General features: G+C 35.5%; 1 protein-coding gene across 1 annotated transcript in view; it reads left to right on the top strand.

Moving 5' to 3' along the window:
* The window catches only part of TPO (thyroid peroxidase), a 290,022-nt gene that overhangs the window by 151,738 nt on the left and 122,883 nt on the right, over positions 1-15,401 (top strand). Inside the window, exon 9 of the mRNA XM_053711339.1 lies at positions 13,693-13,930. Coding sequence (XP_053567314.1) covers positions 13,693-13,930 — 238 coding nt within the window. The remainder of the gene's footprint in view (positions 1-13,692; positions 13,931-15,401) is intronic.

The following is a 15,401-nucleotide window of genomic DNA, read 5'->3' as shown; positions in this document are numbered from 1 at the left end:
CAGGCGACTAAGGATTTTCGCCAGTCTTCTGGCCTGTTTGTTTGTTTCTCAGGAAAGCATAACGGTCAGAAGGCTACTTCTACTTCTCTTTCCTTCTGGTTGAGAAGTATGATTTGTTTTGCTTACAAGACTGCTGAATACAGCTCATTCCACTAGGGCTGCCTCCTCTTCTTGGGCTTTCAAAGATGAAGCTTCTGTGGAACAGCTTTGCAAGGCTGCAACTTGGTCCTCTCTGCATACTTTTTCCAAATTTTCCAAATTTTATACTTTTGCCTCGGCTGAGGCCTCATTTGGGAGAAAGGTTCTTCAAGCTGTGGTGCCTTCTTTTTAGGTCTGCCTATCTTTTTCTCCCTCCCTGTTCATTCTGTGTCCTCTAGCTTGGGTATTGGTTGACACTAGTAATTAAATGTCGTTGTGGACTCTCCATATATTAGGAAAGAAAACAAAATATATGCTTACCTGATAAATTTCTTTATTTCCAGATATGGAGAGTCTACGCCTCAACCTTTATTAAGACAGTTATTTTTCACTAAACCTCAGGCACCTCTACATCTTTGTTTTATTATTTTTCCATTTCCCTTCGGTCGAATGACTGGGGATTATGGGTATGGGAGTGACAGTTAACAGTTTTGCTGGGGTACTCTTTGCCTCCTCCTGCTGGCCAGGAGTGATATTCCCACTAGTAATTGAATGACGTCATGGACTCTCCATATCCGGAAAGAAAGAAATTTATCAGGTAAGCATAAATTTTGTTTTTTCTCTAGTTAAATAAAACTATATAAATTGTTATTATTAAGGCTATGATTATTTTTTTCCCTCCTTAAAAAGTACTGCTAAAAATATGATAGAATATTAGTAATAAACCCATTAAACTGAAGCTAGTTCACCCTCCAAATATTTTATAGTTTTCTCTATTTCCATTGGTATATATCTAAATCAGACGTTTTCTGATATAACTGTAAAAACGTTTTTATTCTAAAAATGAAACCTAATTGTACTGACTAGTGATTTAAATTGTGATTTAAACCATGATCAAATCCAACCTGCTTACATTCAGTTGTAAATTTACATTCCGATGATTGTATTTTGGTTAAGTACAACTTTAATAGAGCTTTTAGTTATGTTTTTCTAATAAACACCAAGATTACGAGTTTTGTGTTGCGGCTTTTAAGGCTGAAAAAATGGCAATTTCAGCCTAAAAGCAGGAACGCACTATTGGGAGTCGTGTCGGTATAGCTATACCGCAAGCATTTTAGCCTGTAATGCAACGTCAATCCCTCACTCAAAAAAATGTGTGAGATTTCTATTGCTCCGGTATTACAGGTTGTGCGGTGAGGCTAAAATGCTTGTGTTACAGCCTATACCAACACAATCCATACCGCCATCTGAAAGCAGTAGTTATGAGTTTTGTGTAACAAAATTGTTTCACAAAACTCATAACTAAAATGTTGCAAAGTACACTAACACCCATAAACTACCTATTAACCCTTAAACTGCCGCCCTCCTGCATTGCAAACAATATATTAAACATATTAACCCCTAATTTGCCGCCCACCCACATCGCGACTATTCAATAAAGTTATTAACCCCTAATCTGCCGCTCCTGACATCGCAGACACTAATAAAAATTTTAACCCCTATCCAACACTCCCTGACATCACTGCCACTATAATAAATGTATTAACCCCCTATTCCGCCCCCCCCTAACATCTCCTCAACTAAAGTTATTAACCCCTAAACCTCTGGCCTCCCACATCTCTGCCACTAAATAAACCTATTAACCCCTAAACCACTGTCCACCACATCGCACAACACTAAATTAAACTATTAACCCCTAAACCTAACACCCCCTAACTTTAAATTAAAAATACAATATTACTCTATTTAAATAAATAAATAAAAACTTACCTTTGAAATAAATATAAACCTAACGTTAAACTATAAATTAACCTATCATAAATAATTTAATAAAATAAAAAATACTACTAATGCTTCTGAAATCCTATTGGCTGTTCAAAACAGCCAATAAGATGAGAGCTACTGAAATCCTATTGGCTGATTTGAACAGTCAAAATGATTTCAGTAGCTATTATCCTATTGGCTGTTTTGAACATGCCAATAGGATTTCAGTAGCTCTCATCCTATTGGCTATTTTGAACAGCCAATAGGATTTTAGAAACTCTCATCCTATTGGCTGATTTGAATTTGAAGAATCAAATCAGCCAATATGAATGCAAGGACACCAGTTTGAAACTGCTACCTTGCATTCAACTTCAGTGTATGGCGGCGACCGTATGAAGAGGACGCTCCACACAGGATGGGATCAGCTTCCAGGATGGCTCCGCTCTGCGCAGCCGGGATGAAGATAGAAGACACCTGGATGACGACCTCACCATCTGGATGGAGATGGATGTCCAGACTTCAGAAACCGTGAGTAGATCTTCTGGGGTTAGTGTTGTTATTTTTTAAATTTTAGGGTGTTTTTTTTTTTTAGATTAGGGTTTGGGCTTTGAAAAAGAGCTAAATGCCATTTTAAGGGCAATGCAAAATAGCTAAATGCACTTTTAAGGACAATGCCCATACAAATACCCATTTAGTAGCAATGGGTAGCTTAGTTTTTATTAGGTTTTTTATTTTGAGGGGTTGGTTGGGTGGTGGGTTTTACTGTTCGGGGGACTTTGTATTTTTATACAGGTAAAAGAGCTGATTTTTTTAGGGCAATGCCATACAAAAGGTCCTTTTAATGGCTATTGGTAGGTTATTGTAGGCTAGGTGGTGTTTTTATTTCGGGGGGTGCTTTTTTATTTTTATAGGGCTATTGATTAGGTGTAATTGTTTTTATTTTTGATAATTTAGTTTATTTTTTTGTAAGCTTAGTGTTTATTATTTTTTCGTTATTTTAGTGTTTATTATTTTTCGTGATTTTAGTGTTTATTATTTTTTTATTTTTTTGTAGGATTTGTTTTTTGTTGTAATTTAGATTTTCTTTGTAGTGTTAGGTTTTTTTTAATTTGTAATTTAGATATTTTAATTGGTAGTATTTTTTATTTTATTAGAATAGTAAGGTTAGGTTAATTTATAGTTTAATGTTAGGTTTATTTTTATTTCACAGGTAAGTTTTTATTTATTTAAAGATAATTATATTGTCATTTTAATTTAAAGTTAGGGGGGTGTTAGGTTTAGGGGTTTATAGTTTAATTTAGTGTTTTGCAATGTGGGGGACAAGAGGTTTAGGGGTTAATATGTTTATTTAGTGGTGGCGGTGTGGGAGGCCGGAGGTTTAGTGGTTAATAGGTTTATTTAGTGACAGTGATGTGGGAGACCGGAGGTTTAGGGGTTAATAGGTTTATTTAGTAGCGGCAATGTCGGGGAGCGGCGGATTAGGGGGTTAATAGCTTTATTATAGTTGCAGAGATGTTGGGGAGCAGCGGAATAGGGGTTAATTACTTTTATTAGTGGCGGCAATGTCAGGAGCGGCAGCTTAGGGGTTATTAACTTTAGGTGTCGGCGATGTCGGGCGGCAGATTAGTGGTGTTTAGTCTGGGGGTTTATGTTAGGGTGTTAGACATCAATGGGGCTGTGTTATGGCGATCACCATTCCGCACTTCAGGTGTTAGTTTTTTTTCTTACACTCTCTTCCCATTGATGTCTATCGGGGAAAGCGTGCACGAGCACGCCAAATAAACCCTTGACATTTTGTGCAGTGTGGAGCTTAACACCACCATATCGCACGCACAAGGAGGCTTTTCAGAAACTCATAATGGCAGCACACCCTGTTTAGCGCAAAACTCATAATCTAGGTGAAAGTGATTTTTTATTGTGTGTTTTTAGAATGGTACGTACATTTGTCATATCATAGTAAAAACAGTTCCATAGACAATCCAAAACAGCAACAGTGTAGCAAAGTTACAGAAAAGTCTGTAAAAGTTATACAATTATAACAGAAACTCTATTTTAAATTGTTAAGTCCAGCCCTTGGTCAGAAGGCCAATCTTGGACCTATTAATATTCATAAGTGTAATTCATATATTCATATACACACACATATACATATACAGTATACACACACACATATACATATACAGTATACACACACACACACATATATACAGTATAAACACACACATATACATATACAGTATACACACACACATATACATATACAGTATACACACACACATATATATATATATACAGTATACACACATACACACATATACATATACAGTATACACACACACATATACAGTATACACACACACATATACATATACAGTACACACACACATATACAGTATACACACACACACATATACATATACAGTATACACACACATATACATATACAGTATACACACACACATATACATATAAAGTATATACACACACACACATACATATATAGTATACACACACACACATATGCATATACAGTATACACACACACATACAGTATAAAAACACACATATACATATACAGTACACACACACACATATACATATACAGTATACACATATACAGTATACACACACACATATACATATACAGTATACACACACACATATACGTATACAGTACACACACACATATACAGTATACACACACACACATATACATATACAGTATACACACACATATACATATACAGTACACACACACACACATATACAGTGTAAACACACATATACATATACAGTATACACACACATATACATATACAGTATACATACACACACACATATACATATACAGTATACACACATATACATATACAGTATACACACACACATATACAGTATACACACACACACACATATACAGTATAAACACACACACATATACATATACAGTATACACACATATACATATACAGTACACACACACACATATACATATACAGTATACACATATACAGTATACACACACACACATATACATATACAGTATACACACACATATACATATACAGTATACACACACACATACAGTATACACACACACACATACATATACAGTATACACACACACATATATACAGTATACACACACATATACAGTATACACACACACATATACATATACAGTATACACACACACATATACAGTATACACATATACATATACAGTACACACACACATATACAGTATACACACATATACAGTATACACACACACACACATATACAGTATTCACACACACATATACATATACAGTATACACACACACATATACAGTATACACACACATATACAGTATACACACACACACACATATACAGTATACACACACACACATATACATATACAGTATACACACATATATACATATACAGTATACACACACACACACACACATATACAGTATACACAAACACACACATATACAGTATACACACACATATACATATACAGTACACACACACATATATACATATACAGTATACACACACATATACATATACAGTACACACACACACACATATACAGTATACATACACACATATACATATACAGTACACACACACATATACATATACAGTATACACACACACATATACATATACAGTACACGCACACACACACACACACACACATATACATATACAGTACACACACATATATACATATACAGTATACACACACATATACATATACAGTACACATACACACACACATATACAGTATACACACACACATATACATATGCAGTACACACACACATATACATATACAGTATACACACACATATACATATACAGTACACACACACACACACACATATACATATACAGTACACACACACATATACATATACAGTATACACATATACAGTATACACACACATATACATATACAGTATACACACACACACACACACATATACATATACAGTACACACACACACATATACATATACAGTACACACACACATATACATATACAGTATACACATATACAGTATACACACACACATATACATATACAGTACACACACACACACATATACATATACAGTATACACACACATATACATATACAGTACACACACACACACACACACACATATACATATACAGTACACACACACACATATACATATACAGTACACACACACATATACATATACAGTATACACTCATATGTATAAGTGCATTGGAGCCCTTGGTAGTAAAGTAGATGGAAAAATGAAAAACATATTTATGCAATATTCATATTAAATAAAGTGTTTAACTGTGTAAGTACTGTAAATATTTCACTTTCCAAAGGTCTGCACATAGCAGAATATGTTCTTTTTATTTATAGATCGTCCTATATAAATCTAGGATATATATTATACAAAAAAAAAAAAAAAACACATCAGATATATGCAGAAATATGTATTTATAAATAAATAGAACATCTTCTGCTATATGCAGAACATTGGAATGTGAAATATTAATATTTTCATTCTGGGTTAGAGCACTTGAGAATATGCAATTGTGTTTGCGCACAGTAAGGTGTTAATTCCCCCCCACACACACACTTTTCTTGCTCCATTGACTTCTATGGGGGAATAGATTATCGCATGCGCAATATTGTAAGTTAGAATTCTTACGCTGTTCGGGTTAGCGCATGAGGGAAAACAGTTTACTATAAACATGATGTGCACTAACAGCTTACTTATAGTTAATGCTTAATCAGGAGCGTTAAATAATACTCTCGCCCTTAGCATTTGATTTATACAACCTTAAAAAGACATGAAACCAAAACAAATTATCCCATAATTTAGATGGAGAATACAATTTTATTATTATTGATTTTCAGCATATTACATTCAAACAATACTTTTCCATGTACAGCACATAATTTAAACCTAAACATTGTTAAATCCACAATCATTAATGTTATTAATTCCAACTGAAATTGTAATCTCTAAATTGACAAAACATAAGTATTAGCATATGAAGGTTGGATCCTAGCAAAAATTAAATTATTACTATAGATTAATCCAAACCCAGTCCAATCCTATACTATGCTACTAGGTAGTACCTCCAAAAAATAATTTACCAACTTAACGATCAGTAACCTAATCATACTCTTATTATATTCTTATTTATGGTAGCTAACTTAAATGATTGCAACTTTTAATTATATGTTGTGATTTGTACTCATGAATCCATTTCATCTTTAACCTACCTGCTAATTTAAACCACTTAGCTATCCATTTATCCAAAATAAGCCAAAACCAAGAAGAAAACACACAAACAACAGCAAAAAACAAAGCAAAACAAAACAAAACAAAAAAAAGAAAAACGTAAGGAAGGAGGGGGGGAAAAATAAGGTCCGTCTCTCTTCTCAACTCTACTTACCATATCCCTAGGAGTACTAATTCTGAATTTTGGAAGGGCAGAATTATCTGATCAATTTCTGAAGCTGGGAGTGATTTAATGAATGCCGCCCATTTACTAAAAAATTGCCTGATGTCAGACTCCTTATCGATATTGGCATCTCGCTGTTCTAAAATACATTGTTTCTTGAGGAAGTTTTTAATCTCTGATATAGTTGGTCGATCTCTTAATTTCCATTTCTTAAAGATTAAATATCTAGCCGCTAAAATAATTGATATAATTAACTTTTCATTAAGCTGATGTTTTTCCTGGTTTTCTAAACAAAAGAAGATCTGAGTCCGTGAGAGCACCAGAGGGGAGTACTTAAGCGATACCTTCATCCAGAATTCTATTTTATACCAGAACTGTCTGATCACTGGGCAGTTCCAGAGCATATGTATCAGATCCGGAGCCATCAAAGAACATTTGGGACATTTATTAAAGTGTGGATTCTGAAGCTTATACCCTTTTTCAGGGGTATAATAATAATTTATAATAAAGAAGTTTAAGGTGCGCCTCCCTCCATGTTGCTGAAAGTGTGGCCTGAGATACTTTGTGAATCGAAATTTGTATAAATTTAATGTCAATATTATCTTGTGAGAGCAATAGATTCCAATCATGGGCAACTTTTCCGAGAAGATGCTTCCCTTTGCCAGCTCCAAGTAGATGGTAACATGGTGTGATGGACATCAAGCCTTTCTTTACTAAAGTCAGCCAGCCCTCAAGGCTGCCTAAGTCCCATCGCCACTTGACTGCCCTCATTAGTTCTAAGGTATAGTGAAGAAGTTGAAGCAGCACCAACTTAAAGTATTCTTTATATTTTTATTGCATCACAGACATATAAAAACAACAACGTTTCGGTCAGAACTTGACCTTAATCATGTTAACATGATTAAGGTCAGGTTCTGACCGAAACGTCGTTGTTTTTATATGTCTCTGATGCAATAAAAATATAAAGAATACTTTAAGTTGGTGCTGCTTCAACTTCTTCACTATACCTTTGATTGGGGTGAGTGCAAGGACCCCACTAGCGTGCACCTTGGGTCTGGTTGATGAGTGCTGGGTTGTTCTGTTCTTCCTCATTAGTTCTAAGACATAATGCCTTGTCTGTAGATACGCAAAAAAATCTTTATTAGAAAGATTAAAATCATTCTTGAGTTCCTCAAATGCTTTAATACATTTTTTCTCTTGATCAACAAAATATACAATCCTGTAATCCTAATAAATGCCAATTTTTAATAACCAATGAATCTAAGCCCGCCTGAAATTTAGGATTACCCATTAAAGGTAAATATTGTGAAGCCTGGCAGTTTATTTCTAAAAGCTTTCCTATCTTCCACCAGGCTCTTAATGGGTTAAGAAACATTTTAAGTGCTCTAATACTAGTTGGCCATTCCTTTGGCTCACAGTGTATCAATGCTCTTGGCAAATAAGGATCACATATTCTGTCTTCAAGTTCATTGTTCAGGACATAGTCCTTGGAAAAGATCCAATCAGCCACAATACGGGCTAAAAAAGCAAGATTATACAATCGTATGTCCGGTAGGGCAAAGCCTCCGAAATCTTTTGAAGAAGATAGTTTAATTAACGAGATCCTAGGTCTTCTATTCTGCCAAATGAATCTTCTTAACATGTTATTTATTGCCCGAACATCTCTTTCTAAAAGCATTATTGCAGTGTTCTGTAAAATGTAAAGCAATTTAGGGAAGAGAACCATCTTGAATAGCGCTATTCGTCCAGAAATGGAAAGTGGTAAGTTTTCCCAGCTTCTAAGCCTTTCTCTAAAATTTAATAGGACTGGAAGTATATTAAGATTGTACAAATCTTTGGGGTTGCTTGGGATATAAATACCAAGATATTTGAATGAGTCTTTAACCAGACGAAAAGGAATATTGCTAAGGGAGCTATTATTTCTTCTGAGCCAAAATAATTCCGATTTTGTGGTATTTACTTTGTAGCCCGAAAATGAGCCAAATTGAGAGATGATTTGTATCAATTTAGGGATATTGTTTTTAGTATCTGATAGATAGATGAGTATGTCGTCCGCGTATAGGGCTACTTTTAATTCATATTTACCTATTTTGATGCCTTCTAGTTGTTGTCTGATCATGATTGCTAAGGATTCAATGCAGAGATTAAAGAGGAGGGGGGAGAGGGGACAGCCCTGGCGAGTTCCCCTGCCCAGCGTGATTGGCGAGGAGAGTATATTATTTACAATTATTTTCGTATATGGTTGATCATATAGGTTTTTAATAAAGCTGAGAAAACCTCCTCTAAAGCCGAATTTATCTAGAGAGGAAAACAGATGATCGTGTTGAACCGAGTCAAAGGCCTTCTCAGCATCAACTGAGATCACCGCTAAATCAGGGGCTGCCTCCCCCCCCATCCCTCACCGCCCCCGCATTGAAAAAAATTCTGATACCACCAAGGCCTCTCTGATTTTAGCAGAAGAGTTTCGAGCATTCAGAAACCCGGCCTGGTCTTTATGAATAATGTTAGCTAGTATTTTTTGCAGTCTTTGAGCAAGAATTGAAGTAAGAATCTTGTAATCAGAGTTTAGTAAGGCAATAGGCCTATATGACTCTTTCTGAGTCGGATCCTTCCCACTTTTCAAGATTATGGTTGTATATGAAGCTGAAAAGGATTTTGCTACTGGCTCTCCGTCAGTGAACATATGATTATATCATTTACAAAGATATGGTGTAATCTCTGGAGATAGAATTTTATAAAATTAATTCGGTAGCCCATCCGGTCCAGAGGCTTTGTTCAAGGCTAAATCAGCAATAGCAATAATTTCTTCTTCTCCAAATGGTGCATTGAGAGTCTCAACTGATTCCTCAGATACCTTAGGACACGAAATTTTGCTCCAAAAATCCTCCACCTGAGCTCGATCTGAATCTTTGGAGGCATATATATCTTGGTAATATCTTACCATCTCCTCCGCTATTTCTTCATGTTTAAAAACATGCTTACCCCCTGATGTTAGCTTCTCAATTAGCGGGGACCTTTTATCGTTTTTGACCAAATTTGCTAATAGTTTCCCAGACTTGTTTCCGAATCTATATAATTTTGACTGTAATTTTAAATCTTTCTGGGTTTCTCGGAATAGGCCAAATGCGTCTTTGTTGCTTTTAGCTCTGGTATATTTTGCCCAGTTAACAGAGTTCTGCGTAAGAAGGAGTCGATTATATGCATTTGTTACTGCATTCGTTAGTTCTCTCTCCGTTGCAGTTTTTTATTTAACATAGCATTGTAAGCGATAATTTCACCTCTTAATACTGCCTTTGCAGCCTCCCAGAAGATGGCTGGGCGATCTCTATATTCCGAGTTACAATGGTCATAATCATTGAACTTAGTTCTAAGCCAGTTCTTAAATTTCAGGTCTGATGCTAGAAAAACGGGAAAGAAAAACCGAATAGGTCTAGACCTAGGGTGTTTCAGCTGAAAGTCTAAGGTAATCGGCCCATGATCAGATATATAAATAGGTAATATTTTTCGCTTTTGCCTCCGGTGTACAAAGCCTTTCATCTATTAGAAAAAGATCAATTCTAGATAAGGTCTTATGGGCTTTGGATAGGCATGTATAGTCCCTATAGTCAGGATTTTGCATCCTCCAAATATCTCTGATACCTAAGTTCTGCATGACTCTACTGAGCAATTTAGTTTCCAAATTATCCTTTTTATGTTTTTTTCTGCTTCGTGTTTAACCTTAATCTATCAAGGGGGTGCTGTGGGGCCATATTAAAATCCCCCCCAAGGACTAAATAACCCTCTTGTACAGAAAGGATTTTAGATTGCATCTGATTCCAGAATTCTGGATCAAGAGTGTTAGGCACATATACATTACAAAGCGTGAAAACACGGTTGTCAATTTTTATTTTTAGAATTACTGATCTCCCCTCTGGATCTGCTCCAACATACATCACTTCTGCGTTGATTTTTTTCCCTATTAAAATAGCCACTCCTCTTTTTCTCCCCGGACCTGGCGCGGTGAATACCTCCTTAACCCATGATGTTTTTAACTTTAAGGCTTCCTCCAGATTAAGGTGCGTTTCCTGGAGGAATGCTATATCTGTATCCATTTTCCTTAAATAAGTTAAGATCGATTTCCTCTTAATAGGGGTGGTGATGCCTCCAATATTCCAAGATTTTAAAGTTAGCCATAGAGTTCAGTTAGTAGAGGGGAGAGAGACAGGGAAAAAATAAATCATAAAATGTGTAAGGAAAAAAAACAAAGAAGAAAGGAATTTTACAATTATAGCCCCCATTCTACCTATTGTGAGTCCCTGCATTCTTTTATTAATAAGGAATTAACAGAAAGTCCTAAGTATGAACAACTTTCCAATTTATTTCTATTATCCAATTTGCTTCATTCTCTTGATATTCTTTGTTGAAGAAGCAGTGATGAACTACTAGGAGCTAGCTTAACAAATTGGGTGAGCCAATAACATGAGGTATATATTTACAGCCACCAATCAGCAGCTTCTAGACCTATTTAGGTATCCTTTTCAACAAGGGAGGCTAAGAGCACAAAACAAATCAGATTATGGAAGTAAATTGTAAAGTTGTTTAAAATCATATGCTCTATCTGAATCATGAAAGAAAAAAATTGGGTTTCATGTCCCTTTAAGGTATCGAGCTACAAGACTATACTAAAAGATAATGTCATGCATGTTGCTTGAGGCTTTCCTTTGTATATATTTTTTTATTTTATTTCTGCATTTTATAGGTAAAACTTTTTAAACTTTTGTTTCTTAAAGGGACATTTGAGTCAAAATTAAACTTTCAAGATTCAGATTAAGGATGAAATTTAAAAAAAAAACTGTCCAATATACTCAGGGGCGGACTGAGACCAATCAGGACCCTGGGAAAAATTAGGGAAGGGCCCCCGCTGTCTCACACTGACCCAAATGTATTCAAATTTATGCAAATTAACATTGTAGTCTCCCTGCCCTGCCCCCACCAGGCCCCCTAACCTCCAGGGCCAGAGACAGGGCCCCTAACCTCCAGGGCAAGACCCCATACTCCAAAGGTCTCACAGTGACAGACCACCAACAGGTACTGCCTACTATAGACCCCATGAGCAACAAACCACACACCCAGGCACAAGGCCCCCACTCTGGGGCCAGGGCCCCCACTGAACCCACACTTAACTGCTTAGTTACTGATAGGGCAGGTTTAAGCCCAAGCTCAAGCAGCACACCAGGAGCCATGGGGATGCCATTTGTGGGCCCCCATACATGCTGGGCCCTCGGTCCAGGTCCTATTTGCCCGCTTGATCAGTCCGCCCCTATATACTTTTAGTATCAAATTGTGCACAGTCTTTTTATAAGCATACTTTCTGAGGCATGAGCTCCTATTGAGCATGCACAAGATTTCACACATTTTAAGTATATGAGTCATTGATTGGCTGATAGCTGTCACATGATACAGAGGACAGGGAAATCAAAACAAACTTTTGTATTTGTCATAAACACTCTACTGCTCCCTTATAATTCTAAACAATTTTTATGGCATCGTCTTTTTATTATGCATTTTCTACTGTATTTATGGTCCTTTAATATTTTCTTTCCCATGCTCTTTTAAAGTCAACCATTTTGTATTGCTCCCTTTTTATTCTCCCTTACCTCTTCTTCTAAGCTCAGTTCCGAGAATATTTTTAAAATGAATGGCATTGGTATACTTTCTCATCTTATAAGCATAAATTCGATAATTCTCATTACTATTTGTGATAAAATATCCATGTTTAGACTTCCTTGTATTTGGCACATTAATATTATTTAAAAAATAAATTAGGTTCTGAATAAAATGTTAATTATATGCTTCTCATTTCAGGGCATAGCATAAGTAAATCGAGAGTTAACTCTGCTGGAAAACAAAATTACATTTGAAAAAAATTATTTTAACCAACTCATATCTACATATTCAAAATGCAACAAAAAAAAGACTGAGCACAAAATTATTTATTTTTCAAGAAAAACCATTAATGTTTGTTCAATATAGGTTTTATCATTTGTATCAGTAATTTAGTATGCACAATGGAAATTAATACACTGAGATGTTGCTTTTACTTTAGTTAATATTCCAATTAATGCTGGTTCATTTCATGAATTGAAGTTAAAACATTTACATATTCTGCAAGAAATTAGACATAATTAAAAAGTAATCATTGCTTAAAATGTACGCCACATTATTTCTTTATATTGTTAAAAATTGTATGTATAAGAATAATCTTTGGGGAAACAGAATAATTATTTCAGGCAGCATTGTTTAAATGAGATGCAGAAGAAATTAATAGAACTTTTTTTTAATTTCAAAATCTAGGTTACAATGATTGGAGAGAATTTTGCGGCTTATTAAGGTTGAAGACACCGACTGATATGGCAAAAGCAATATCAGATCAGAATTTAATCAAGAAAATAATAGACTTGTATGGGCACCTGGACAATATTGATGTATGGCTTGGTGGTTTAGCAGAAGATTTTCTTCCAGAAGCTAGAACTGGACCTCTGTTTGCCTGCTTAATTGGAAAACAAATTAAGGCATTGCGAGAAGGAGATTGGTACATAAGTATACGTTCATATTCAGCTATTTGTATGTGACTTACACCTAATCATGTCCCATAAAATATCATTGTTATTTGAGTCACTAGTATTTCTAATCATAAGCACAAAAAATGTTTTTTATATGAGCATGTACCATTATTACTGCAAGGGATGCAAGGGATACTCAACATAGAGTGTTGTAGGGGTTTCAAAGAGAGAAAATATAGCTTTCAAATTATATTTAGATCCGTAGATGGAATATACAAATTAATCTACTCTATGGCAGGAGAGAGATAACAAAATAAATAAAAGTCCTCACCTACCAGTCACAATACACCAAACAATCCAAACAGAGCTGTCATGACTCCTCCCACAGAACAATTGTGGCTCTGCACACATCTGCCTAGTTCATTCTAGGCTTCCCAGTCCCAGCATGTACTCAGTAAATATTCGGCTAGATCACGAGTTTGGCGTTAGCCTTAAAAAGCAGCGTTAAGGGGTCCTAACGCTGCTTTTTAATGCCCGCTGGTATTACGAGTTTGGGAGGTACAGGTGTACCGCTCACTTTTCTTACGCGACTTGAGGCTACCGCAAATCCCCTTATGTCAATTGCGTATCCTATCTTTTCTATGGGATTTGCCTAACACTGGTATTACGAGTCTTGGAAGAAGTGAGCGGTAGACCCTCTCCTGTCCAGACTCCTACCACACATAAAAGTCAGTAGTTAAGAGTTTTATGGACTAACGCCGTAACATAAACTCTTAACTAAAGTGCTAACAAGTACACTAACACCCATAAACTACCTATTAACCCCTAAACCGAGGCCCCCCCACATCGCAAACACTCTAATTATTTTTTTAACCCCTAATCTGCCGACCGGACATCGCCGACACCTACATTATATTTATTAACCCCTAATCTTCCGCCGCCAACGTCGCCGACACCTACCTACAATTACTAACCCCTAATCTGCCAATCGGACATCGCCGCCACTTTAATAAATGTATTAACCCCTAAACCGCCGCACTCCCGCCTCGCAAACACTTGTTAAATTTTATTAACCCCTAATTTGCCGTCCCTAACATCACCGACACCTATCTACATTTATTAATCCCTAATCTGCCGACCCCAACATTGCCGCTACTATAATAAATTTATTAACCCCTAAACCTAAGTCTAACCCTAAGTCTAACCCTAAGTCTAACCCCCCCTAACTTAAATATAATTTAAATTAAACAAAATAAATTTACTACAATTAAATAAATTATTCATATTTAAAACTAAATATTACCAATAAAATAAACCCTAATATAGCTACAATATAACTAATAGATGCATTATAGCTATTTTAGGATTTATCTTTATTTTACAGGCAACTTTGTATTTATTTTAACTAGCTAAAATAGTTATTAAATAGTTATTAACTATTTAATAACTACCTAGCTAAAATAAATACAAAATTACCTGTAAAATAAATCCTAACCTAAG

The sequence above is a fragment of the Bombina bombina genome, chromosome 4, assembly GCF_027579735.1.
Source record: "Bombina bombina isolate aBomBom1 chromosome 4, aBomBom1.pri, whole genome shotgun sequence".
NCBI classification, from domain to species: domain Eukaryota; kingdom Metazoa; phylum Chordata; class Amphibia; order Anura; family Bombinatoridae; genus Bombina; species Bombina bombina.
The sequence above is the reverse complement of the archived record's forward strand: the minus strand, read 5'-3'. Positions and strand labels throughout refer to the sequence as shown.